At 40.2% G+C, this 25,922-nt stretch overlaps 1 protein-coding gene across 4 annotated transcripts; it reads right to left on the reverse strand.

Annotated features, from left to right (window-relative positions):
- Positions 1 to 4,735: 4,735 nt before the first annotated feature.
- Positions 4,736 to 24,510, reverse strand: mbd1a (methyl-CpG binding domain protein 1a). Of its 4 annotated transcripts, none has more exons than XM_076275936.1 (19): positions 24,364 to 24,510; positions 21,819 to 21,899; positions 17,569 to 17,631; positions 16,851 to 17,436; positions 16,348 to 16,485; positions 16,123 to 16,231; positions 15,156 to 15,634; positions 14,549 to 14,616; positions 14,352 to 14,395; positions 12,583 to 12,633; positions 12,333 to 12,377; positions 12,019 to 12,054; positions 11,765 to 11,812; positions 10,480 to 10,650; positions 9,985 to 10,224; positions 9,672 to 9,752; positions 7,973 to 8,029; positions 6,708 to 6,878; positions 4,736 to 5,539 (listed from the first exon to the last, which is right to left on the reverse strand). In XM_076275936.1, the coding sequence occupies exons 4-19, from the start codon at positions 17,126 to 17,128 to the stop codon at positions 5,063 to 5,065; spliced, it is 2,493 nt and encodes an 830-aa protein (XP_076132051.1). In that variant the 5' UTR covers positions 17,129 to 17,436; positions 17,569 to 17,631; positions 21,819 to 21,899; positions 24,364 to 24,510; the 3' UTR covers positions 4,736 to 5,062. The 4 variants fall into 4 exon arrangements, with proteins under 4 accessions (XP_076132051.1, XP_076132049.1, XP_076132050.1 ...); XM_076275934.1 differs by having other exon boundaries at positions 9,976 to 10,224; XM_076275935.1 differs by lacking the exon at positions 21,819 to 21,899 and having other exon boundaries at positions 9,976 to 10,224.
- Positions 24,511 to 25,922: the final 1,412 nt, after the last annotated feature.

Below are 25,922 nucleotides of genomic sequence, written 5' to 3' on the forward strand. Positions count from 1 at the left end.
CTCACTACATATATACCACATCAGCCTTGACAGAGATGGACTGAAAAAAAGATAAATCATTGTGTTTGCCACAACACATTTGCTCAAGGTAGCCAAATGAGAAATGAGGACCTGTACTATGAGTGCATTTCATATGCACATCTTAAAAATAGAGCCACACCAGTGCGGGAAAGGCGCTTGGTGAGAAAAAGGTGTGAATAACGCCATGGGGCGAAATCATCGCTGGCTTGGAGATTGTGTAAATCCAGTAATCATTTAGGGTATGTCATATTTAAGCATACAGGATGATAGTACTGTAGTGCCAGTGTAGGCCCCATATACCTTTTGCCCTTCCAGCAAAATCATGACAATCAATGAAACCAGTTCCCTGATATTTTGTATTATTGTATTGGGAGTGTCAGTATGTTGTGGTTTACCAAGCCTGTACATTAAAACAACTCATAATGTCCTCAAATTTAGCTTAAATTACTCCTGAAAATGTACCAAAACCCCTTCATTTATCGTCCTTAATTTGTAAAAAAGGGCATTCATTTTACCTTAAATGCCATTTTAAGGTGTGACCCCTTAATCTACATTTAAGGTGTCAAATCAGGGGTTCCCTTTATTTGTTGTGATTAAGGGGGTAATTAAGGACAATTTAAGTATATCTTAATTTTATTTTAAGGTGTTAATTCAGGGATTCAAAACTTTATTCAAACTAAAGTGTTACAGTTCAAAGTTTTCAGACTATTTCAAACTAACCTTTGCCGTTTCTATGTTATATTATTTTCCATATTGTACAGTCTAAAATAGATGCAATCCAGTTTCTCACCAAACTACAATATTCTACAATCAGAGCGCAAATAGGGGTTTAGAGTAGTTTAAAAAATGTATTATAAATAAGACCATTGTGAGACTAAGAGAAGATGAAAGGTTAAAGGGTCTGAAAACCACATATGAACGGTGTGTTCACTCTACTCTTGTAACCTTGTACTCGATGACTATAGTTCATGGCCAGTTTTTAGCCAATTCAACAGGAATGGTTTTAACGTCTGCAACTGCCCAGAACTTCTTCCAGCTGGCACACTCAATGAATGCAGTGTGAGTGTGTGTGTGTGTGTGTGTAATGGGAAGATATCACCCATCTCCTAGATCTGCCCAAGTCACCGCTCCTGTAGTGCCACATGAAAGGCTTCTTAAAGGCTTCTTTTCAGGCAAGTTCCTCTTCATATTAAAATGAGACAAAGGAGCTCTTTCAAGAGCAGGCCACGCTAGCCACGGTGCATCCATGCACTGAGCGCCTCTCTTTGAGCTGCCAGCAAGAACGGAGCTCAAGAGCAGGTGGCTCAGAGTGCTGATTGACATGTATGCCTCTGCTACATGGGCCACCATGAATATTAATAATTATGCTAAATTAAGGATTCCCAGTTGTTAGTTCTTTATAACGAACAAACAAATAAATAAGTTAATGAATAACACATGATGCTTCCTTTCAGTGTTTCAACATTTTTTTTCTGCTAATGAACAACCTACATTACTATTATATTCCTTACTTTCTGTTAGTCCAGCACCCAAAGGTAGGCCTACAACAGCTAAATGTGGGCCCAGAGCACAGCCCTCTTTCCAACAGCTCTTCCCAGAGTAGGCTTCATCTGTGTGCATTTGGATGCAGGTGAGGACCCCTCTTAGCTCCATCATTCCACCTACTCTGCCACTCATGACTCGGGCCATTCCAGCAGAGAAAAAAACATTCTCCTGCCCACTCAAGAGGTGACACATCTACCTGTAGGTATATCTGAAATACTGTATTGGGGAGCTCTTACAAGTAGGCCTACAGTCATCCACTTCCACATGTTTTTACAGTTTTTTTCAACTGCTTACACACAAAATCTTTGCTTGTCACACAATTTTCTAAACATGTCCTCCAAACATCATAACCCGACACCAAATCTGCAAAACCATATACTAATTCTCAGTGTTTGACTCAGTTTTCAATTGACTAAAACACATTTTGCAAAACACCAAACACAATTTTCTACCTAACACACAAAAATCTAACAGGAAGTAACTTGATTTCGTTCTTCAAACACAACCCATCAAAATGCCACACTAAATCACCAGTGCTTCACTCTTTCTCTTCACATGTGCAAACACTCTTTACTTTACTGAACACCATCCAATCATTGCCTTAGTACTGTATTAGGTCTATGAATAGATATACTCTCTATATAGGTATAGACCCTTTCAATCTGCTCCTAGAGGATTTCCGGTTGAAATATTCAGAACCAATGCAGATACTTTGAAAATTACAGTAATCGGACTTTAGCTTACAGTAATGTTCTACAAAAAGTTGACTTTATGTAAAATTTGTCTTTTTACTCTATTTTTGTTTGTCCCCATGTTACAGTACCATTAGCTCAATACATTTTTCTGTGCCTCAAGAAATGCCTTAGGAACGCTTACTGTAGAATTGTTTGCTTCTGCAGTTGAAAGGGTCTATAGGCCTATGAATACATACTGTACACGACCCCCCCCCCCCCACACACACACACACACACACTTGTCTTTAGAAAAAAACTAAATCAGTGTTTTCAAAACTCCATGTACATCTGGTGGTCACTGTATTCTTCTTTGCTTTTTTTCTTGTTTGCTGTAAAATACTGTATTCACAACAGCAAATTATTTGGGAAAAATCACTATTTTTGGTTTCAATATTGCTTGCATTTTTACTGTGTATTTCAACTTCTCTTTGTTGATACCGTAACTTTCACTCTTGTATGGAAATACATATAGAAAGCCAAAGACAGAAGAGCTTTAGGTTTTGAGCAACAGTGTGTACATGATGTATCCAAAATGTCATATTATGACAAAAGTGTTTGTAATGTGAGGCGAATGTTTGCTTTAAACATGTGTTTTTGACATTTTGAATGTTGTGTGTCATTTTGCTGGAGATTTGGGGCATTTTGCATTTTTTGTGAGCAGTTGTGGGTTTTGTGTGTGGAGTTTTGAAAAATAGACACAGAGTTTTGAAAACGTGTGTAAACAATTGTAAAAAACTGTAAAGGCGCTCCGCCATCCTCTGGACAACTTTGTTACTACAACTTTGAATCTTACTCCAGAAACCTGACTTTGCCCACAGAAATCTCCCTGCGGTGTTCAACACAGCATTTGTCCCCAGGCCTTGTAGGAATGACACACTACAAGCCACATCATTACGATGCCAACCCGTTTACGTGTTTGGGACTAACTGAACCAAGAGACTGAGGCAGAGTTGTGTTATATCATTACAGCTGTGTGTAATACTTTTTGTCTTAGTTACTTTCCTGAATGTTGATAAAGTCTTGATGAATGTGTTATTTTCTATCATGAATAGACCGGGAAATCCATAGTTTAAAAAACACACATACTTTAATAAAACTTGCTGTCTGTGCTATCGTGCTATCTGTGAAAAAAAATGTCAGTAGAACAAGAACATATTTCAATAGAAACATTTAGAAACATTAGAATCATTTTGAACCATTATCAACATTCATTCCCCAAATGTTGTATTTTACAGAGCACAATCCTACTTCAAGTCACACAATCCAAATGTAATCTAGTCATTCAGATTCTGAAAGTGGTAAGATAGAATAATGTAGTACTACTATGACATCCTAAAGCAAAAGTTAGGGGGAGATATTTTCAACATAGTAACTTCACAAGAAGGACGAACTGTTGGAACAATTCCAGTGTGCAGATATTTCTCAATCTTACAGAGCAAACCGATAAACAACGATTTACATGGATGGACATATTTTGGTATTGTTTGTTTTGATTTAAAAACATCCTCTGAGGGTTAATGAAGAAGGAAGCCAAAAATTATCCCATGTGACTTAACTGAAAAGAGGAGAAGAGTAATGTCAACCGTCATCAGTGGTTTAGCTCAAGTTTAAACGGCACCTTGAATTGTTAGTCAATGCAACATGTTGATCTACAAGAAAGCTAAATAATTTCAATCTGGTTTAGTCAGATTAGATTTACTTCCAACAACTGTGAAGCAAAATAATACTTAGAACAGTATGAATGTAACACAGTAATATTTAAATAGTATTTGACTTTTTAAAAATCCAATTGCTTTTACTTCCACTTACAGAAGATAAAGAAGGGAAATTAGGTAATTCTAAATGTCTTACAATGATTTATTGGCAATGCGAATCAAATCTCTTTCAAGACAAACTCAAAAAGGTCCAAAACGGTTCTGTTGCCCACATGACAACTGTGTGATAAAATGGCAAAATATGAAGAAAAGAAAAAAAATGTGGAAAACTTATTTAAAATGTTAAACAACACTTTAAGCCCAAGTTATACAGAGTAGACTGTTCGTCTAGTAGCACCTGGAGTGGTAGTGGACCTCTTTTCAACCACAGAACTGGAAAAAAAAAAAAAACATTGACATCCAGAACTGAAAAAACACAGACATCCACAGAGAAGCAGTGATACTGGGTAGCTGTCCTTGCTCCATAGCACCAAAAGGAACTTCAGAGGTTATATGAGTCTTATCTCTTTTTACAACAATGGGAACCCCAACGGACCCAATTTCAGAGTGGAAAAGTGCCAAACGCTGTCAGCTCTACAGGTCTGATCCAACAGGCTGGTGCCACTTCCCCTTGGTGATCTCTCTCTGTGGGGACTTCCTCGGCTGCACAGAGCACCTGTCCATGTTGCATCACTGTGCTTATCGACCTGCAACAGCAAGGTAAGGAGGCATGACCCCCCCCCCCCCCCCAAGAGGTATCTGAATAGAGAAGAGCACCAAAGGTCTGCCATCTCAGCTGCACCTGGCTCCAAGCCCTCCACCATGTAGTGTGGATGACAGATCAAAAGGCAAAGAGTGTATCTGTACAAGTACAGACATATTGCTATGGGTTTTCCTGAAAGGTATGGAGGCTTTGCCTACTGTTCCTTCATTGTAAGACACAATAATTCAAGCACCAATTCAAGCACCAAACTGTCAGTGGCCTTCAAAGACTTGCCTGGTCTCTGAACTAACCAGAACCTTAGTCCAGCAGGAGAAGTACCCCCCCTCCTCCTCCTCCTACACAGGTTAGTCAGACGAGGGCGGGTGGCATCTGTCGCAGCTCTCACCCTCCTCCTCGGGATCCACCAACAGGTGGCAGCCGGCCGCTCGCCCGCGGAGCACGGCCTGGTTAGCCAGAGCAGAGCCCCATGGGTAGCCCTGGCACACAGCCAGGCCCTCCAGGTCCAGCAGCAGCTCCACCACAACGCTGACAGTGGTGAGCCGAGGCGGATGGCGCTCGTAGACCGGGTGTGCCGGCGGCAGCGGCAGGCCCTGCAGTCTCAGCCCGAAGTGGAAGCCCGGCTCGATCTGGAGCACCGTGTCGGCCATGGCCGAGCGGCGCGAGCACTGAAGCAGCTGCAGCGCCGGGCCCTTGGCCAGCACGGCCATCCAGTGGGCCGGCAGCACAGTGCAGCGCAGCGCGGCCAGCAGGTGCAGCAGCTCTGGCTCGCCCGTGCCCTCCAGAGGCTCCGAGCCGTCGGCAAGACTGAAGATCCCACACATCTGGAAGAAGAGAATGAGAAAACGGCAAGAGGCAGAAGGGAGGTACAGGAGAGAGTGTAAGGAAAAAGAGAGAAGGAGAAAGACAAGTGAGACAGTGAGAGAATTTAAGTTAGTGTTATTTTGTTTAAAGTACAACACTAAACATGTAGCACACTTCAGAAAAGACAGTAGACCGTCATGTATAGACAGAATGAGTAAGCTAGAAATACATTTCTTTATCAGGGCAACAAGTCATCAGATTTTCATTGCTCTACCTATAATACATTTGTGTAGACAAAACAAAAAACTTTGAAGTCATTTTTCTCAGTTTGACACTGGTCAGTTACTGCCTTTTGCCTTTGTAGGGCAGTATGGTTTTAGGAGTTACTGTGAACACAACCCTCTATTTTTTCGAAAATACAATCAAATTGAGTATAGATATTTATCCACATGATAAAGGAAGTCTTTAATATCCCAAAAATGACAATAACTCATTTTCGACCAAAAATGCAGTTACTGCCTTTTGGCTTTGTAGGGCAGTGTTTACGTAATGAAGTGATAGCTTAGTAAATTCCCGCAATATGGCAAAGCACAGCGTTCCCTTTCTGCACATAGAAAAACTCGGTATTAGCGCTTTCTCTGTACATCCATGCTTCATAACTTCCAATGCTAATCTTTTAATTGTGCCCAAAGTGCTCAACAAGCAAAGCGGAGAAGCTGCTTTTATCCACTCTCTGTAAACATCTGTAAAAAAGACCTGAAAACATACCTGTATGTGAGAGCTTTTAGTTAACTCACTGTTATCTTGTAACCTATTTCTTCACATTAACTCACATTTTACTGCCGCTATTTACTGCTGCGATTTATAGGGTCTTCCTATTTTCACTGCATTAATTGTGATGTATGTGTTGTTGTATTTATCTCTTGTGAAATCTCATTTTTACTTAATTCTAAATCTATGATGTTATATTTACTGATTTGCTTGCTTGTTTGTTTGCATTATTACAAATTTCTTTCTTTCTTTTCTGTCTATTATTGTGTTAAATGCTCCAAAAGTAAAGCACTCTGAGCTGCATTCTGTGTATGAAAGGTGCTATACAAATAACACTTATTATTATTATTATTATGATTAAAAATAAAAGATGAAAAAATATTTATAATATATATATATAAACATTTAATCACTCACAACAGGTGGTAAGTCTTCTGGTTCTACTGGCTCCTCTTCAACTGGCTCCTCTTCGACTGGCTCCTCTTCGACTGGTGCGCCCATGTCCATGCTCACCATCTGCACGTCTTCACTGAGCCCCACAGCACCTCCTGCTGGTGGAGCTACGAAACTGTACACAACCATGGGCCCCTGAAAGCACAGAGCAGAGTCGTATAGAGAGTTTGACCAAGTAGGGAATCAAATGGGTGCCATGTTGTAGACCAATATTTCTGTAAGGGCCTTTTACATATTGACAAATGTTGATGATAACATTTATATGCCTGTTATAATGGTGAAAATAAGTGATTTATTTCAACATAGCATATTCGCTCCATAGGGTTACGCCGTAAAGTCATCTGACGTTGCGTTGGTATCAGGGCCTGAAGTTAACTTTTTTGGGCACCAGCCACTGTGGCAGGTGAATTTTGAAATCCACCTGCCACAGTGTTGTGTTGATGCATGAAGTCGAACAAGCCTATTGTGTGAATCAGAGGACGGAAACTGGGGCTAGATTTCGCTAACAGAGATGCCTAGTTAGGGGCTCGTCATCACTTTTGTCGTCACGTTGTAGTTCGTTTGTAGTTCATGTGGCCTTTCATGTCCAACAGTTTTAATGTGAACTTGGGAATGTGCCGTTTTTATCACTTGAAAGCTGCATATCTTTCTTTCACAAGCGTCTTACACTATTTTTAAGCAGATACAGTTGTTTATTTAGGATTAGTGAGCATATGTTTTAACCTTTGTTGTGGCATCCGTGTTTGTCACAAATTCCGACGGCAAAGCACATGAACACTCGCTGTGGGAAAAACAAAGTAATCAAGGGGGCGGTCCTTGTCATTCCCAGCTGCCATGAATGCACCAATAGCCTACAGCAATCCCGACAGTGCATCTCCTTGCCAGGGTTGTTGTCTTATTGGCTACCCGCCAACGTGGCAGGTAGATTGACAGTTTTACCCGCCAATCACAAAAGTTACCCGCATTTGGCGTGTGGGCGGGTGCCAATTTCATGCCCTGGTTGGTATCCAACATGGTGAGAGTTGGCCAAACTCTCTCTATATATGGCTCTGGCACAGCACAGTGACCCCTGCTTATGGGTAATGGAAAGAATACACATTTTCTCTTGTGTGTGTACCGCCACTAAATGTTTCTTGTACCATACTAGATTGTTTTCTGATGTCTTTGTATGAAAAAAGGTTTAGGCAGAGTTCTGTATATCCACCTTATCTATTTTGTGTTTTGCTCACCTCTGATCCATTGGTTTGGAGATAGCTGCGCTGCAGCTCCATCTGCAGATTTCCGTTCTGAGGAGAGGAAACATGACCAGAGACAGCAGACAGGGGTTTGTTTACATTTGAGTGGAAACTGGAGTTGCTATTTGTAACAACAAAACAATAACAATAAAGGCTTGGTGAGAGTAAGGTGGTGTCAATTACTAAACCAGGGTGCTTGCCCTTTTCCCCTATTATTATTTTTTCATATACAGTGCCTATAAAAAGTATTCACTGCCCCTTGGATATTTCCACTTTTACTGCTTTCATAAATGGAATCTTGATCAATTTAATTTGGTAAGTCTTTTACAATCACTTACAAATATTCCCTTATATTTACTTTTTAGGTCACTTTGACATTAATCGCTTATTTTGCATTATATACTTTTAATTAATGAACATTACTTTGTAGAAATCTGCTTTGTAGAAATCTTTCAAGTCAAAGTGAAAGCAGATTTCTACAAAGTAATGTTAATTAATTAAAAATATATACCGTATTTTCCGGACTATAGGTCGCTAATATAAGTTGCATCAGTCAAAAAATGCCTCATGAAGAGGAAAAAAACATATATAAGTCACACCGGGCTACAAGTCGCATATATTTAGAAATGTATTTCACAAAATCCAAAACCAAGAACAAGAACTTTTTTTAAGGAGAAGTTCAGTGTGATTTTGACCTAAAGTGTATTGAAACATGATACCGAGTGTGAACTTTTGTCTCATAGCCCATCTCGGCTTGTCCCCTGCATTCCGAAATCCGGCGCTAGTTAGCCGATGCTACCAACAGGTTTTAAGTGGGAGTATAAATCATCTTGTAAATAAACTACCAGTGCTTTTTCAAAGTTCTCAATGTCTCGTTTTAAATGCCAGGGCCCTCGGAAGTCTACCAATGCAGTGTGGAGTTATTTTGAGCCTCGTAAATGGTGTAAAATAGTGATTTATTTGCATGGCTAGCCCAATGCCCGAGGCACTCCCAATGAAAACCTGTTGGTAGCATCGGCTAACTAGCTTCGGATTTCGGAATGCAGGTAACAAGCCGAGATGGGCTATGAGATAAAAGTTCACACTCGGTATCATGTTTCAACACATTTTAGGTCCATATCACACCGAACGTATCCTTTAAGTGCGAAAAAATGTCTGACCTGTCGCTCCCGATCTCATTCCACAAGCCTAGAGTGCCCTCTCGCGGCTGTAGACGGTAATGTTTCATGAAGCGTTCATGTCAATTCATACTGGCGAACATTTAAAAACATGTTAAATTATATATATTTTATATGTCAAACTATCAAAAGGGGAACTTATACTGTAGTCCGGAAAATACGGTAATGCAAAATAAGTGATTAATGTCAAAATGACCTAAAAGTTAATGTCAAAGTGCTTTCACTTTGACATTAAAGAGGGAATTTTTGTAAAGATTCCATTTATTAAAGCAATAAAAGGGGAATTATCCAAGGGGGGTGAATACTTTTTATAGGCACTGTATGTATTAAAACTTTCATACTTTTTCCAAGACTTTCACCCACATTTCCATACTTTTCCCTGCTTTCCAGACCTTGGGGCACACCATTCATGAACAGTAAGTACCTCCTCAGTACACTAAAGGAATCCACAAGTGTCAGTACGGTGGAGGTAGCACTTTCTCATGGGCAGAAGTGATGGGCCTGGGTGAACTCACATGAAAGACTATGGGGAATGTGTGCGAAGACTCCTCAGTGTTTACTGCGCCACTGACATAGTCATTGCTGATGTCATCATTCTGAGACAGGGAGACAAAAGATACAATGCAAAATTGCAAAGAAAGGATGCTCATTGCTCATTGAACCCATACACAGAACCAACCAACCACTTTTTGTCTTTGTTTATATCTGGTAACGCTATAGTTATAGTATAGAGTGTACTGAGAAAAAATATCAGGCAGTGACAATGCTTATGCTGATGAAGAAAGGATTATTAAAAGAAAATAAATAAGTGACAGTTACCACATCTACCTGTTCTAACTCAAACATGCCATAGTCTTCATCATCTTCGTTGCCCTCCTCCTCGTCCCTGTCCACACTCTCGCTTTGTTTCCTCTGCTTCTTCTCCTCCTCGTCATCTGGGTCTGTGTAGTCTTCCTCCCAGACCGGCCTCTTGTGCTTCCTCTTGGACCGTGGCCTGGTGGGGAGGATGTACTGCTTCATATCATGCTGTTTGGTCTCATACTTGGCCTGCCTTTTGGAACCGTATTTCTGGAAAATGACACCACAAATATCAGCGGCATGAAATAAGTTTACATTATAGCAGTCTCTAAATAAACACTATTTCAATGTCTCCTGCAGGGCAGACAGTTCATGGATTGGCTGAAGGACCAGTTGGTGATTCATTTAATAGTTCACAAATAATCAATGAATTAACTGTTGCAGCCTTAGTCTATCTTATGAACTCAGCATTTTGTGTCTTGTTATCCTGTGTTGACCGATTGATGCGCTATCAAGCTTTCTCACCTTAAAAGTACCCTCATAAATACACTGTCGAAGTCGGCACTTCTGCTTCTTTGTGTTCCGGCCCCCAAACTTGGGCTTGTCCTTGCAGTGGTCACATTTCCCACAGTCTGTCCGAAGGCAGGCCTCACACTTGAAGCACGTTCGCCGTTGGCGCTTCTTTTGAGCCTGAAACTAACATAGTGAGAACAGGTGACTGACCCAAAATTCCCAAAAAAGTCAAAACAGAATGAGAAAGTGACTAAAACCTACAATCAGGTTCTTTAGATAAATAGTTTTTCAGGCACGTTTTACATGGACAGTTCTTTTGTCATGCCGATTAAACTATTCAGAATAAAAATTGTGTCACCTGTTTGCATGGGTCAGGTTCTAATCTGATCCGGTGCTTACAGGCTCTGGATAATCTTTGCTTGGAATAGCCGTTGCTGCTTTGCTTTTCATTGAGAAGCTACAGAAGGCAACCTGATCGACTGTATATATGGCTATTCAATCAGAATAAGAACGGAATACACCCCCCAATTTTATTTTAATTATACGGTTCTTTTCGGATTGGCAGTTATATTCTGATCAAGGTGTGTCATTTTTATTCCGATTGAGCCCTTATTCCAATTCTAATCAGATTAAAAGTGTCCATGTAAACCCACCTAGTGATGCTTGAAGTGTAACTCTTGCTAAAATGCAATCTAGGGTCTTTTTGTGAATGTACCCGAGTCAAACTTCCATTTAAAAGCATAATTAGGACGGAAGTGCCACTTTTAAGTTTGACCGTATTGTCGTTTTCGGGTCAAATGGCCTTTTGATTGGGAGTGCTAGAGGCACTACTACGATCGCATCAAAATCACTATTTTTAAAACAATAAGAAGGCTCGACACAACATGAAAATTTGCTCGAAGTATCACCAAGGTCTCTACACATGAACTCAAGCATTGAGAACATTGTTTGTGTACACAGAGTTTACTAAAAAGAAAGGTTTTGAACAACTCACTTGGTTTTTCCGCTCGCCACCATCTTGCCAGTCAAGAAGTGAGTTGTTACATAAAATACATTAAAAAAAACATGAAAAAAGTTTCATGTTGTGTCAAGCCTTGTTAGTGTCGTGATTTTGAAATCGTGATTTTGATGCGATCGTAGTAGTGTCTCTAGCACTCCCATTCAAAAGGCCATTTGACCCAAAAAAACGACAATACTGTCAATCTTAAAAGTGGCGCTTCCATCATAATTTTGCTTTTAAACGAAATTTTTCTTTTTTGGCGAGAGTTAGGCTTTAAGGTTTATTCTCAGGACTTACTTCAGCTGCTCTGTCTTCATTGTCTTCAGAGTCACTGTTCTGAGGATGCTACCATAAAATGAGATTAGATCAGATTAAATTAGATTCAACCTAATTGTCATTGTGCTGAGCACAGGTACAAACCAATTAAATTCATTAAGATTCACACACACACACAAAAACAATTACCGTCAAATCTTAAAGGAGACAATGTCACACATGAGCCATTAATGCAGCAATAGTCGATATACACTCTCACCACTTTGCTTTTTTACCTTTTTAGATTTGAGCTCTGACAGTCTCTGGGATTTCTGCAAAAAAATAGACAGTAAATGTGTTTGTGCCAAGAGGTAGATTGTAATGCTTGTATAGACACTGAGTAACCTCCGATATGTTTACTTCTGAATGAACCTACCCCAGCAGCTTTGATATGGAGCTCAAAGTAAATTAATCCCTCCTGACTCCTGAGAGACTTTAATAGCGCTTTTTGTTTTCACACCAGACAACATTGTCACTGACTCTCTTTGTGACATACTTTAACTCGCTCCTTATGCTTAACTTTCAGGTCATCGGATCTCTCCACACTCACCCAGGAAGGAATTTTCATTTCATGCTCTGAGCTCTTGACTTTCTTCTGAAATTTTACCACAAGACAAGTGTAATTTAATTTAATTTATTTAATATTTTTGGAACTAATAACATCAGCCTCATTAATCAACCTGCTATAGAGGTTCATAGAAGATGAAATGTGTGTCTCAAATAGGAAGTGATGGTAAAAATGACTCTCTGTGAAGCTCCAAAACATTTGAATTAAGCAACCTTACAGACTCTAGGCTCACCTCTGTTTTCAGGTTTGCAGGATTGGCAAGGACCCACTTGCCTTGTCCAATCTACAACACATCAACACAAATAACATAAATTAAAACACCACCAGACAAAGCACAAATTAACACAAGCATGGCATAACAACATGCAGGGCCGGTTCTCCCTATACGCACACTACGCAAGTTGCGTAGGGCCCCACAAGTTAATGAAGGCCCCCTCCCCCGTCTCCTCTTGAGTCAAGCTAGTGACAGACAAGTTAGTAGGCCCTATACAGTTATAGCGACAGTGCCTCATACATTAAGAAGATGAACATGAAACCGAATTACCATTCAGGGCATGAAAAACGGAAGAAACGCCACGAGAATGACAGCGGGAACAGCAGTCGGGTAAACTTGCGTTCGTTCCATGGTTTGATGTCAACATGCGTCTCTCCAGCGCGTGTTGCTGGTCTAGCATAGGCCTACCTAACAGGGAAGTGAATCCCCTGATCTGTCTGCGGCTTGCTTGCCAGCCTTTCCCAGTCACAGTACTTCGCAAAGTTGTGAAATATAATCGCATATTCCGTTTGTTTGAATGCGGGCGACTGGCTACATTTAGAAAAAATGACTGCATCTTTAAATGCGTTCATAACGTGCAGCTCGGGATGAAACTAGCAGTTTTTCAGCAGAAACATGCGAGGACCTGTCGAAACTAATAGTTGATTTCACTCTTCCCATACATTTTTAAATAATTAATTGTTTTACAATGTTTCAGTCAAGCTTTATAGCCTACAACTGAACGTAGGCCTATGCAAAATGGAAAGTATAGGCCTAGCCTAAAGTATTAACTTTTGATTCGCTGTGCTGCATGGACAATAGATGCACATCGTAAATTAGGCCTATATGAAGTATTAAAATGATTGTTTAAGATAGTCTATGTTTGAAAAAAATATTGAAATAATAAGAGAATCAGGGGAGCCAGTTCATAGCCTATGTCTTTGGCAAGTAGCTACACACAGGTGAAGAACAGTCAGCCAGTAGGCTACTAGCACAACCAGACCCTTGCAAAAAAAGCTGCATTACTTCAAGTGTCAAACTGCAGATTTCTGAGTATGAAAACCGCAGTTTTGGAGAAAATAGTTCTTATGCAGGGAATGCAGTATTTTAGACACAAAAACATTGTACTGCATAGTACTGTACTTTACTACAGAAATGCAGTATTTTGGACATGAAGATACTATACTGCACTGTAGCCTACTGTGGTATAACTGAACTGTACTTGAAATAACTGCAGTTATTTTTTGCAAGGGGATATGTACAGCAAGCATCAAAAGCAGCGTCAAACAGCCCAGACACTGAAACTGGGCATTTATTGCTGTGTGAAGGTGATTCACACACAATTATGTTTCTTTCTCCTATAGGGAAAAACACTATATTTGGTAACTTCCATAGACATCCAAAATGGGGTGGGATTGGTATTGGGAGCACTGAGGTGTCAGACAATACTGTAAAAAAATGGTTACATTTTGGTGCTCAGAGTTCAGGTAGGAGGGCCCCTTAGCAGGATTTTGCTTAGGGCCCCATGGAGGTCTGAACCGGCACTGACAACATGCTGCTTCAGACATTTTTAAAAAATATTTATATATTTTTTCTATGCTTTTAAATTCGATAGCACAGTGAATAGAGTGACAGGAAGTGAGTGTTTTTCAACCTTTTTTTAGTGTCTCTGGTAGGTTATTTCACACACTATCTTAGTAAAGTGTACCTTCTAGGGCAGCTCAGAAATGAACACCAAGTACACATACCTTCTTGAAGACAATGTTCCGGTTGGGATTGTTATTATTCAAAGCTGTAGAAAACAACGAAAGTTTTCAGTTTTCAATTTGGTTAAGTGACACACAGGCTATATGAACCGCCAATAATCCACATCATGTCAGTATGTGACTGTTTGTCATAAAACGTCTGTAATCTGTAATGCTTGGAAAAGCCTCTGATGACGTACGAGTGCATGAGGTACAGAGCTCCTTATTTCCCACTGAAGAAAAGGGACGTCGACACTTCGCACAATCCCTGGAGGACGACAGAGACAAACAACCACATCTCAGTATGATCACTAAACTTCCTATGGCTAATGTTTGATGATAGACTATACTGTACCAGAAGTATGGCTGTAATAAATTACAAATACAATTTTGCTCAAAGACCATGAAACTGAGGTCTGAAATTACCTAGTTGAAATAGAAAAAAAATGTTCTACTCACAATCTCACAAGGCTGCTCAATAATGGCAAAAATCATGAATCAATTATTTTGATTTTGCACGATTGCTCAATACTCAAAAAAATAAAGAGAAAAACAAATAAAAAAATGGTGCAAAAAATGTTATTTAACAGTTACCACTGTAAAGTTAAGGGCTGCATTGGATTTATTATTCAAGACCAAACCAGAAAATTGTTACAAAATAGAATATGCTATGTTATTTTAATTAACGTTGGAAGTAGTAATTGAAAATCTGATTTCAATCAATTGCACAGCCCTACAATCTCACCAAAATATATCATATATACATCACCCTACTTCAGAAGTTGTAACATAAATTTAAGAGCTCACCTGACCACTGGGCTAAGCCCAGGACGCTGCCTGTTCGCAGTGAGCACCATTTTTGGATCCATGACGTGACGGGTCAGTGGAGGTGAGGGGAATCTGGGCTGAACCTTCACAGAGACATGTCTATGTGGTGCACCAGAACGCACTTCATTTTTGGGTCTCTCAACGGGACTCACTGGCTCCAGCGCAGGGTGCAGCCACAGGGCATTGCTGGCGAGTTTACTGGGGCTGGTGGCAGGGCTGAGGTCTCCAGGGTAGAGTGAGGGTGAACGAGTGGCCCGTTGCACCAGCGGGGAGATCGGGGTTAGGTGTGGGGGGCTGCCGAAGTCGCTGGAGGGTCGGGATGGCTTAGAGTTGAGTTTTGAATTTGGTCGCTGGGGTGTGATGACGACTCCAGGCAGAGCAGTCGGGGTGGATGACCTTTCAGATGGGGTGGTCTGTCCTGATGAGATCCCGTGCTCTGAGTTATTGAATTGTTTCTGCTAAAAGGAGACCAACAGGATATATCCAATTAATACTTTTATTAAGCCTAGAATAACTAAAGTGAATTGTTGTCAGATATTAAATTCACCAATAATAGTTTTGATTATTCATTCATCATTTTGATATGTTTTTAACAAATCACCCAATTCAACTTAAATTCAAATATATTTGAATATTTTCTGGTTTCTGTATTCCCCTTTGATAGTAAACTGAATATATTTAAGGTGTGGATAAATCAAGACCATCTGAACAGCTCATTTTGTAATTTTGGAAACACGAATCAACATTTGTCTGATATTTTATATAGACCAAACATTTAATCCACTAAACAAACATATTAATTAATAAAGACAATGTCAGTAAATAGCTACTAATTGTAGTAATTGAGGGCAAATGCAAATCTTAGTGATAACACCCTTACATATTCTTGTCATCCTAATGGCTTGTTAAGATTTACATACTACAACTATGTTTAATAATTATGCACCTTTGATTTTGTCTTGAACAATCCCCTCTTGAAGTCAAAGCTGCGGAGGTCAGTGCAGGGGAGGTAATTGGCAAGCGCAACTTTACTCCTCAGACGGACACCATCTGGACTAAAACAGAATGACAGAAAGGGAAGATTTTTTAAAACTACAAAAAGAAAATAAAAATAAAAATGATTTTTATTATTAATTTACAGTTGCTGCTTTACACAACGACCTGTTTGTACCTCATATAGTAGGTGTCTGATCTATTCCCTGAGTGTCGGAAGATCTCTTTTCTCTTCCATCCTTTTCCCAGATTTGGGCAGTCAACCCACAACTCATCGAGCTCAGCGGGAGACCTCTTCTGCTGGGAGACAGTCCAGCTGAAGAAAAACAACAGTCATATGCAGGGCATGTGTGAGAATCGTTTATAAGAGCCGTTTTAAATTATTAACACCCAACAGAAGTGGTAGCCTCATCTTGTATAACTTCTACAGGGTTTCAATAGGCTGTTCGTCATTATTAGTGGAGCTGCTGTTTAGACAGAGTTCAAAGGCCAACTAAAGAGGACTTCCTGAGACCCCAGTGCCCAGTGCAACTCTTTGGTGGCAAAGATGAGAGAAAATCTCCAGAGTTGCCATTAAGGCAGAGGTGAACTGCAGCTCATACCTAAAAAAACACCCAGTGGAAGAGGTTTACATACACTAAAGAAGGTCTCAAAAAAGGTCTTATCAAAGCAACCACATACAAGCCATCCCGATGAGTCCTCTTCAACACGTTTCTCCCTGTGCCAGCTTTCTCGTGACCACCTGTGTGGAACCCCTGGTCACCATCATTTTCGTCCTCCTCAAAGTCATCCAGGGGTTCCAGCCAGCCTGCAGGAGGGGGCCCATTGGGGAGATCCCCAGCCTCAACCATGGGGGGAATCACTTGTGCCTCCATCCTATGCTCGGATTGAGGCCAGCCCTTTAACCGAGGCATGGACCTCTCCGGCTCAGATTTAGCCACTTCTGTTTCGGTTGTCATGGCCGCTTGGTTCCATGAAACACCATCATTAGCAGCCCTGTCTGTTCTGGTTTCACTTCACCCAGCAGGTTCCTTGGTCATTTGCATCAATTAATCAGATGGAGTCTAAGAGGCTAAACACCTGGAAGCTAAGTCATTTCCAGCCCTCTTTTGTCACCAGTAATATTATGTCTAAAGCCTCATGTAAATTGGGCTGTCTTTCTCAATAACCAAATCCAGTTGAAAGACATACATGAATTTCAGTTGTTATAAGCAGTAATGAGATGTCATTAATCCACTTCTTCAGTGTTCAAACAGAAAAGTCAAAACTGTTGAGGAAATGCACAGATTGAGTGGCAAGTGAGGAACAGAAAAGGATGGGTAGGAAAATAAAGAAATGAGAACTGAGAAATGAGGATAACATGACCGTATATGACCATATGGTGGGGTCAACATCTTACCCTTATTCCATGTCCAGATCAACTTGTTCACTATTGGATTAGGAAAAGTTTACCTTCTTCATCCTACAAAATAAGATGAACAGAGTGTTACCAATCTACCCAGTATGTTGTAATACAGAAAGTAGACATCTCACAACTATTGCATATTTCCCTGTGATCCCCTGCGATTATCTGAGTGAAATCATTTTGCTTTAAAATAATTTCCATTGATCTGCATAAAAACAGATGGATGAAAAAAATAGATAAAACAACAAAGCCTCAAAGGCTAACAGAAATGTAATTTCTATCTATATGATCTTAATGGCCAAACTGCAATCTCTCCTTAACTTTACTGGAAGCACAATGTTTGATACGTTTTTCTTAATTTTCTTAACTAATCATATACACTGGTTAAGAATAATCCCAACAAGGTGAATTTATATTTTCTCCCTATACTATAACTTAATCTTTCAATTCAATGTTATAGAAACCTGATTTTATTACATATAAATAAATCTTAAAGATGCAGTCAGAGATTCCACAGGAAGTTGTCTTTATGTCTATGTTAATATTTAAAATTATTAGTAGATGCTTTTGTCCAAAACAACATACAGTAAACCAAGGGCCAAACGAAACACACCAGAGAGGCAGCTCACCCCTTCCTTCAGTATTCCCAGAGAAACTCCACACAGGGTTTCGTTTTTGATTGGGGGACAGGCTACCCCCACTTTGTTTCCAATTTTTGGAGTCTGGGCTGCCTACAGAGACTGCCAGAATGGGCAACTAGCAACTATACTAGTACTAGGTAACTATGAGTCCACACGGCGAAAACTGTGCTTTTGTGAAAACGGCCTGAAAACTAAAATTTCCACCGACACTCCAACAGGTTCCAGAGTGGGATTTTTTGAAAACACCGTATGGAATGGCAAAACGATGCTTTCTGATCGTTCTCGTATGAATGTGACAAAAAATTGTATGGGTTTGAAATCGCATATGATCAATGACTGAACCTTTAAATGTTCTTTAATACCCAAATGAGCGTATTTGAATTACAAAGATTCCTAAAGGTTTTGAAAAAGGTTAAACAGTTCTGAGATCCATTAGAATGATGAATTTGGCACATGGGAAGTGTTAACATTGTTCCACAGTAGCCACACAATGCTGCGCCAGCAATCATGTGTGACAGCCTGTTAGGCCTTCTGCTTATTGTCTACTTGTTTTCAGGTGTGCTCAGGACTTAACAAGCTGATGAGCTGCACCTGTACACTGGAGTCCTGATAAGAGGACTGCTTCCTCTCCCGTTAGGAGGGCCATTCTTACTTTGGGTTTTGGACATGCTACACTGCACTCAGACACATTACAAACACACAACATCCATACATCACTGATGACTGACTTTGACCCACCTCACACTGTTTGTTTTGTTACTTGGTTAATTTGGTTAATAAATCCATATTTTAGTTGAAGGTCCAACCTCTCGACTCCCTCTTTTGTTGTGGCCTTACCCCAAGGTCATAACATGGGGGCTCGTCTAAACAAACTTTTTTTTCCTCATTAGTTTACATTTTAGTCGCACATTCGTTTTTAGATTTGATTTCTGTGTTTGCTCCCTTTAGGTTTGCCTGCAATTGTCTTCTGTTTGTCACGTGACTTGCCTTGCTTGGGTGCAGGAGGGTAGTGAATTTGGTGCATGAAGCATATTTGGTGTGGGATTATAGTATGTTGGGATCACCTGGATGTGTCTGCTCAGGTGCAGAGCATCAGGTAGGCTAGCGCTGGAAATCCCACAGTTTGTCCTTTGGCGCCGGTAGGAGCAATAATTTGGTTAGCAGTCGTAGCACTTGATTGGTGTCTGCATAGGTGCAGGCCAGCAGGTGTGATTTGGTTGGACTGCTGCTCGCATAGTCGTTCGGTGTAGTGCTGTAGTTTTGGGTCTTAGGTTCTCGCATATTAGGGTTTGAATACAATTTTGGAAATGCGAGGTTTGTTCTTTGGTTTGCATTATTGGCTTGAATGCCATTGTGCAAGAATGTTTATTTTGTCGGCTTTGTTGCTTGTGTGTGTTAAATGTGCGACGTATGTTTTTCCGTGACTTGCCCCAGGCTGGTCTATGGTCATTGGAGCCGTATTCACATAAGTTTTGCTGACATTTGTTTCAATATTAACAGGTTTCATTGCCTGTGTTTGGTGAGTGTGTTGCACTTTGAAGGGGGGTGAGAGGTTGGTTGGATAGTATAGATCATTTTGTTTTCTTCAGTTATTGGTGGAATTTGTCAGAGGTAAATGGCCTTTTGGTTTGTTATGTTGGTCCTAGCCTTCGTAGTTTTGTCTTGTGCCATTGCTTAAAAATTTTGTTTGCCACTTTAATTTGCAATGCACTCTGTTTTCCCTGTCAGGCTTTAGTGGTGTTTCCCCTTTGGGTTGTGTCAAGGGGGGTCATAGTGTTGTGGCAATGCGGTTTGTGTCAATCATCTTTGGATGATTTGTCTCGGGAGCATGTCCGTGGGAATTTGTGGGGTTGCCTATTGCAGGTCGCTTTGTAAACCCGTTGGTTTAAGGTGGACAACAAGCCGCCGCAAATTCACATGAAGACCATAGGTAAGTTTAGCTAGCTTTGGGGCAACGTAGTTAGTGGGAACACTTCTGGGGTTAGTTTTGCCTCATGCCAGCTAGAGTGGTAAACGCCTGCCTACTTTTTATGATTTGTTTGTTTTGCCTTGGATTTGCTCTACATTTGAACTGTCATACTGGTTATTAGATTTGTCTTTTGATCCGTGTTTTTTGATTGGTTGAGCAAGGGCACAATTCAATTCAGACCTAAGAGTTTGAATTTGCAGAGCGTTAGAATGCCACTGTGATTGTCTGTTTGTTCTTGACATCTACCTTTTACTTTTTTCCAGGGTAAGCTGGAGTGCTGAGATTGAATGTGGTGCAGATAATACATTTTAATAATTGCATATTGTAGTTTAATGTTAATTTTCCATATTGGATGTTTTTTGGGCCTGGTAGATTTAAAATTCAGAAACCTATGGTTTCTGTTATGGGGGAGGGTGTGACTGCCTGTTAGGCCTTCTGTTTATTGTCTACTTGTTTTCAGGTGTGCTCAGGACTTAACAAGCTGAGCTGCACCTGTACACGAGTCCTGATAAGAGGACTGCTTCCTCTCCCGTTAGGAGGGCCATTCTTACTTTGGGTTTTGGACATGCAACACTGCACTCAGACACATTACATCCATGCATTACTGATGACTGACTTTGACCCACCTCACACTGTTTGTTTTGTTATTTGGTTAATAAATCCATATTTTAGTTGAAGATCCAATCTCTCGACTCCCTCTTTTGTTGTGGCCTTACCCCGAGGTCATAACACATGTTTGTGCTTATTCTGCCTTGTGAGCTATTTAATCCACCAATGCTGATTACCAAATTGTCATTAATCGGCCTAACTGATCGGCCAACTGATTAATCTGTCTATAACTACTTGGCCTAGATTATACATTATATCATTAGATCAATATTAACAACTCAGTTGGAGGTGGTAGCTGAGAGGAGGATGCTTCACAAGCTAATGACCATCCTGAATGATAAGTCTTCTTAAACTGAAGTGCACCTTCAGTGGCGAGAATCTCCCTCAAATGTTCCTTTAAGTAAGAGATGATATTGGGTAGCCTGGCCGCGCCTATCTAGATCTTCTTTCAGGGAGATCTAGTCTGGAACACCATAGTTCATAACCACTTCCCTCAGACAAGAAAAATGTCAGGCCAATCAGCGACGAGAGGGAAAGACAGAAACCGAAACACCTGCAAACCAGGGCCGGTTCTAGCCTACTGCACTTGGGTGGGCTGAAAGAAATTTTGGGTGAGCAACATGGCAAAGCGCTCAAATTGGATCAAAATTGACACACACAAACAGCATGTTGATGTGTATTCAGGCCTATGAGTTTCAGAGCTTCACAACAATGAGGTTGAATTTACAGGTTTCAAAGTACAGAATGTGTTTAAAGCTTGTAGTAGCGTTTTGGTCTTATCAGCAATTTAAAGCTTGGCATGCATCACTACACATTTCTGGACATCATCTGGTGAGTATTTTTGTTTGATTAGGCCTACTTATTTTACATTGCATTCAACCAAACCTAGACAGAAAACTATGCAACAATCTATATTCCAAATAAAACGTATTACAGTGTATGTATGTGGGAGGGGAAGTTGTGTGTTTGTGTATGTGAATGGGAAGGTAGATTGTGTGTGTGTGTACATCAGGACGGATATTTACCTAACGTACATACTGCACAGTTCAGCTACCATTACACTCAACACCAACTCATCTAGGCCTATATCCGAGCTGGGTTTGAGGCTGCAAAAAACAAACAAAAAAAAAACTCTTGGTTTTGTTTTGGGTGGTCAAGACACAATGCTTGGGTGGGCTTAGCAATGCAGTTGGGCGAAGTACGAATTAGGCTAGGCCTTACTAGGAATCTCTGATCAATGTGATTGGTAAGGCATGGACCAATGATTTCAAATGTAGTGCCCGTCGCGATGCAAGTGTTGCAAACGTTTCCCAATCGAGTCACCACTCTCTCACTTCGTGATTGAGTTTGGGGTTTTCCAGGCTAGATATTGGGTGCAGTGGGGTGAGAATTGAACGACACACGATAAGAATGTGGTATCTCAACGTACAATTGCCTTGTCTTTATCTTTGCCAGCTTTCTGCATACTATACCGGCAGTGTTTGCTATCCGAATCTGCAAGTATAGGGCTTGAAACTGAGATTCTAATATTTTTGCTTGTTATGCAAAAATAAAGTAGCCTGTTTGCCGTGGTCAGAGAGGCTGTCTAAAGCCTACCCTGGTGTTCAAAGTTGGTTAGAAATTATGCAAAATCTGAGTTGGTGCCTCACATCACTCAAAGAATTGAGCCTATTTCATAAAAACAAAGACAACTGCTAAAATACCAATAGATGCAATTAAGCCAAGAATATCCATGACATTAATCGGCGAATGTTCGGGGCTTACGTCGGATGTAAGAAATATGTCACTAACATTCGAGCGCCCCCTGGATGTTCAGAATTCTGCTCCAGTGGTTAAATAGGCCCAATCTTGTGAGAAGTCGGTCACTAAACTATACAGTAGCCTAGTTACATTAATACAAACACTAAATTAAAGAATTAATCTCACCAAATGTAGGCTACACTGTACTGGATCTGAGTTACAGCGAGGATGCACGAGTGGCCTCAAAACGTGTAAGAACCCCCGCCCCCTAGTAGGCTATGGAAGGCGAAACTGCAAAGGGGGAGTAAATAGCGAAAACACGCGCTGTGTTGCAATCGAAAATTCACTTCAGAATCGCATGTTAGTTTGAACTAATTTGCAGGGGTGTGTATTAAAACACGCTCTTTTTCACTGTAGCATATAATGGCGCTTCTGTAAAGCAGTATTTAAACTACTTTTATCCAAAAACGGGCCATCCAACCCCCCTATTCCTCCATTTGGTCGTGGTCGGAGATCCCACTCTACGCGGATTGATGTTGCTGTGTCACAGCCGGTCACCTTCATGCAGTGTTTCCTCACATACTGAACCCAAACATCTGATCTTATGTGAAATGTACGAATGCGTCATTCATTCTTTACTGCCACCATAGTAAAATAAAATAAAAAAAGTGAATGTTGTATTGTTCAATGGCCGTGGTTGGTACATTTGTACCTCGGTTACTCTAAATTATTGTATGGCCTAGGCTACAAAACTCCAACGGGTTCCTTTAAGGTTGCCGTTTGAATTAAAGTCAAATTAAAGGCATGGTGAATGCCTGCATAGCCTAATGCAGGCCTATAATGCTGAAAATAAACTAAAAAAAATCGTAGGATAACGATTATAGTTTCTTGCTTATCTTTGGTCGGCCGAAGACCAACAGCACTGATAAGGTAAGGAGTTGCATAAAAACGGTGTCGAAGTGTCCACAATTGGGCCTAAAGCCTGGCCTACTCATAAAGTCGGTGCTTTTGAAGAAAGGGAATCCTTGGCTTGAAAACTAGATATAAGCTGTAATATAATATAATATAATATAAGTGTATGCCGACTATTTTGCACATTTGAAACACATTCACAATAGTTTCGCCTATTTCAGCATAGGGCCTATTTAAAAATATGTAACCAAACCACAATTTCAGTGTTAAACCTTACAGTTCACTTTGCAACTTTGACAGTTGCAACGTTTAAATTCTGACAGTTTCTGAGTAGGCCTACTAATGGTATTTTTTTAACTTTACCTGTCAGAAAGGTAAACTAAGGTTAGAATATAGATATAACCTACAATTTATAGCTATTACACTAACACTCTCTCCAATATTGGGTTAACCCACCTTGGGAATGTTACAAATAATCTTGGTTGCTTGGAATTATGAAAACAAAACATCAATATGTGGGAAAGTCATGTTTCCTCAAATCCTGCACTTATGCAAACAATGTTACCTTGCTGTGACAGAAGGTTGCAAAACACTGGACATAAATTATTTACTAAATCTACAGCACGCACGATCTAATATTGTAGATTTCGTTAGTGGCGTTAGCCCTTGTGGTCACCCAACAGCTCCAACTCCTTTCTACGACAGCGAAAGCTTGCTCACGGTTTCCAACTAGACAGGAAAACATCGGTAGGCTACGGACACGAATCGCTCCATAGTTCAGCGATTTCATGGACAAAGTCCTCATTTAAAATACCACGACGTCATCGAGTTGAATAGACATTCGAGTGTGATGACAAACACGCGTTGCATTAAACCACATCTAGTGTGTAATAAAAGAAAATAAGTCGATTTACTTACTACAACGTCGCCTCGAGAACCCCCGTCTTTGGTCTATCGGTCCTGCAGCGCGAAACACTGAGCATGTGCAATAGGCGTGATAGCGTGGCTTGAAGCGCTACTCACGAAATTCGCCGCTACTCGCTAGCGAGAAGTCTACAATTCAAAGTAAAATCTTACCGATCCGATAGATGTAAACCAGAGAGGGTGTTAGTAATCAATACTATGTGGGCAAACTGTGAAATACAGTTTCAGTTTGCTAGAACAATACAGAATAGTTACCCCAACCACATTAAGTCATAAAGCAAAACGAATTGTCGTCTACGAACATTGTTTGAAACAAAGAAACACTGTCTCGAACTTCCAAACTCTTTGAAGTCTAGATTTGTTTGACCTATTCTGATTCAGGTCTGATTTGTTTAACCTATTACATACAACACTATGGCCCATGTAGTCTAACCAAACTGGTTAGTTATTTAGAGTTAAAGATAAGCCTTTGTTCAACGAATTCATTGCAAAGGCAGGGCTGTCGCCGGGGGGGGGGGGGGGGGGGCTTGGCCAATTAACAATATTTTGCCAAATACAAAAGTCTATTGCTGATATAAATCACGAATTAGCCTACTCTACTAGGCCTAGTCTAGTAGACTAAAACACGGCTTGATTTGGTAGCAGATTAGTCGCGAGCAAAACACCGACATTCCAACACCAAATATCAACACCTAGCCTATAATCAATTTAAAACCCCTAACCCATTCCTGCATTTTTTTTAAGTAGACTACAACTGGCCTGGGCCCATTCATGATCACTTCAAAATACAAACTTAAAACATAATGGTGTGACAAATTGCTAATGACAATTGGGATAAACTATTGGAACAGTAGGCCTGTCCAAGATACATTTGTGGCCACTTTCATCTCATTGGCAAGTGTCTGACTGATGGACATTGTATGGTATATAACCTAAACGGACATTTCTTGAATTTTGCTATGTATAGTGGAGCATTTCATTTGATTGGTTTATGGCCTGTAAACAAGTAGGCCTAGCCACTTATGTTGTTGTCTGATGTTTTTTGCTGGCATATGACTTTTTTTAGTTATGGAATCACATCTCATTTACAGTCAATTTCATTTTCACATTCAATTTCATATTACTACTTTTTCTAAGTAACTTGTCTCCCAGGTGTAGTTCTGATGTAGATCAACTTCTTATAATTTCTTAATACACTGCAAAAAATAAAATCTAACCAAGCGTTATTAATCTTATATTAAGATCAAAAAATCTATTTGGTAGTTTTAGTATGAAGAGACTTATCTAGCGCTCTCTCGAAAGATCATTTTGAATTATTTTAAGGAGTCTTATCAAGACAAATTTGCTCAACGTACTGGCTTGTTTTCAGGATGACGTCTTAAAATAAGACAAACACTTCCTAAATTAAGTCAAATGATTTTATGAGAAAGCGCTAGGTAAGCGTCTTTATACTGAAAAAATACCAACTAGATTTTTTGATCTTGATATAAGATTAATAACTCTTGGTTGGATTTTATGAGATAAGCTGTTTTTGCAGCTCCCAGAGATATGAT

The sequence above is a fragment of the Alosa pseudoharengus genome, unplaced genomic scaffold (assembly GCF_046254945.1).
Source record: "Alosa pseudoharengus isolate Yale_2024_CS ecotype anadromous, Long Island Sound unplaced genomic scaffold, YU_APseudo_1.1 YU_APseudo_1.1_scf_9, whole genome shotgun sequence".
Taxonomy (NCBI): domain Eukaryota; kingdom Metazoa; phylum Chordata; class Actinopteri; order Clupeiformes; family Clupeidae; genus Alosa; species Alosa pseudoharengus.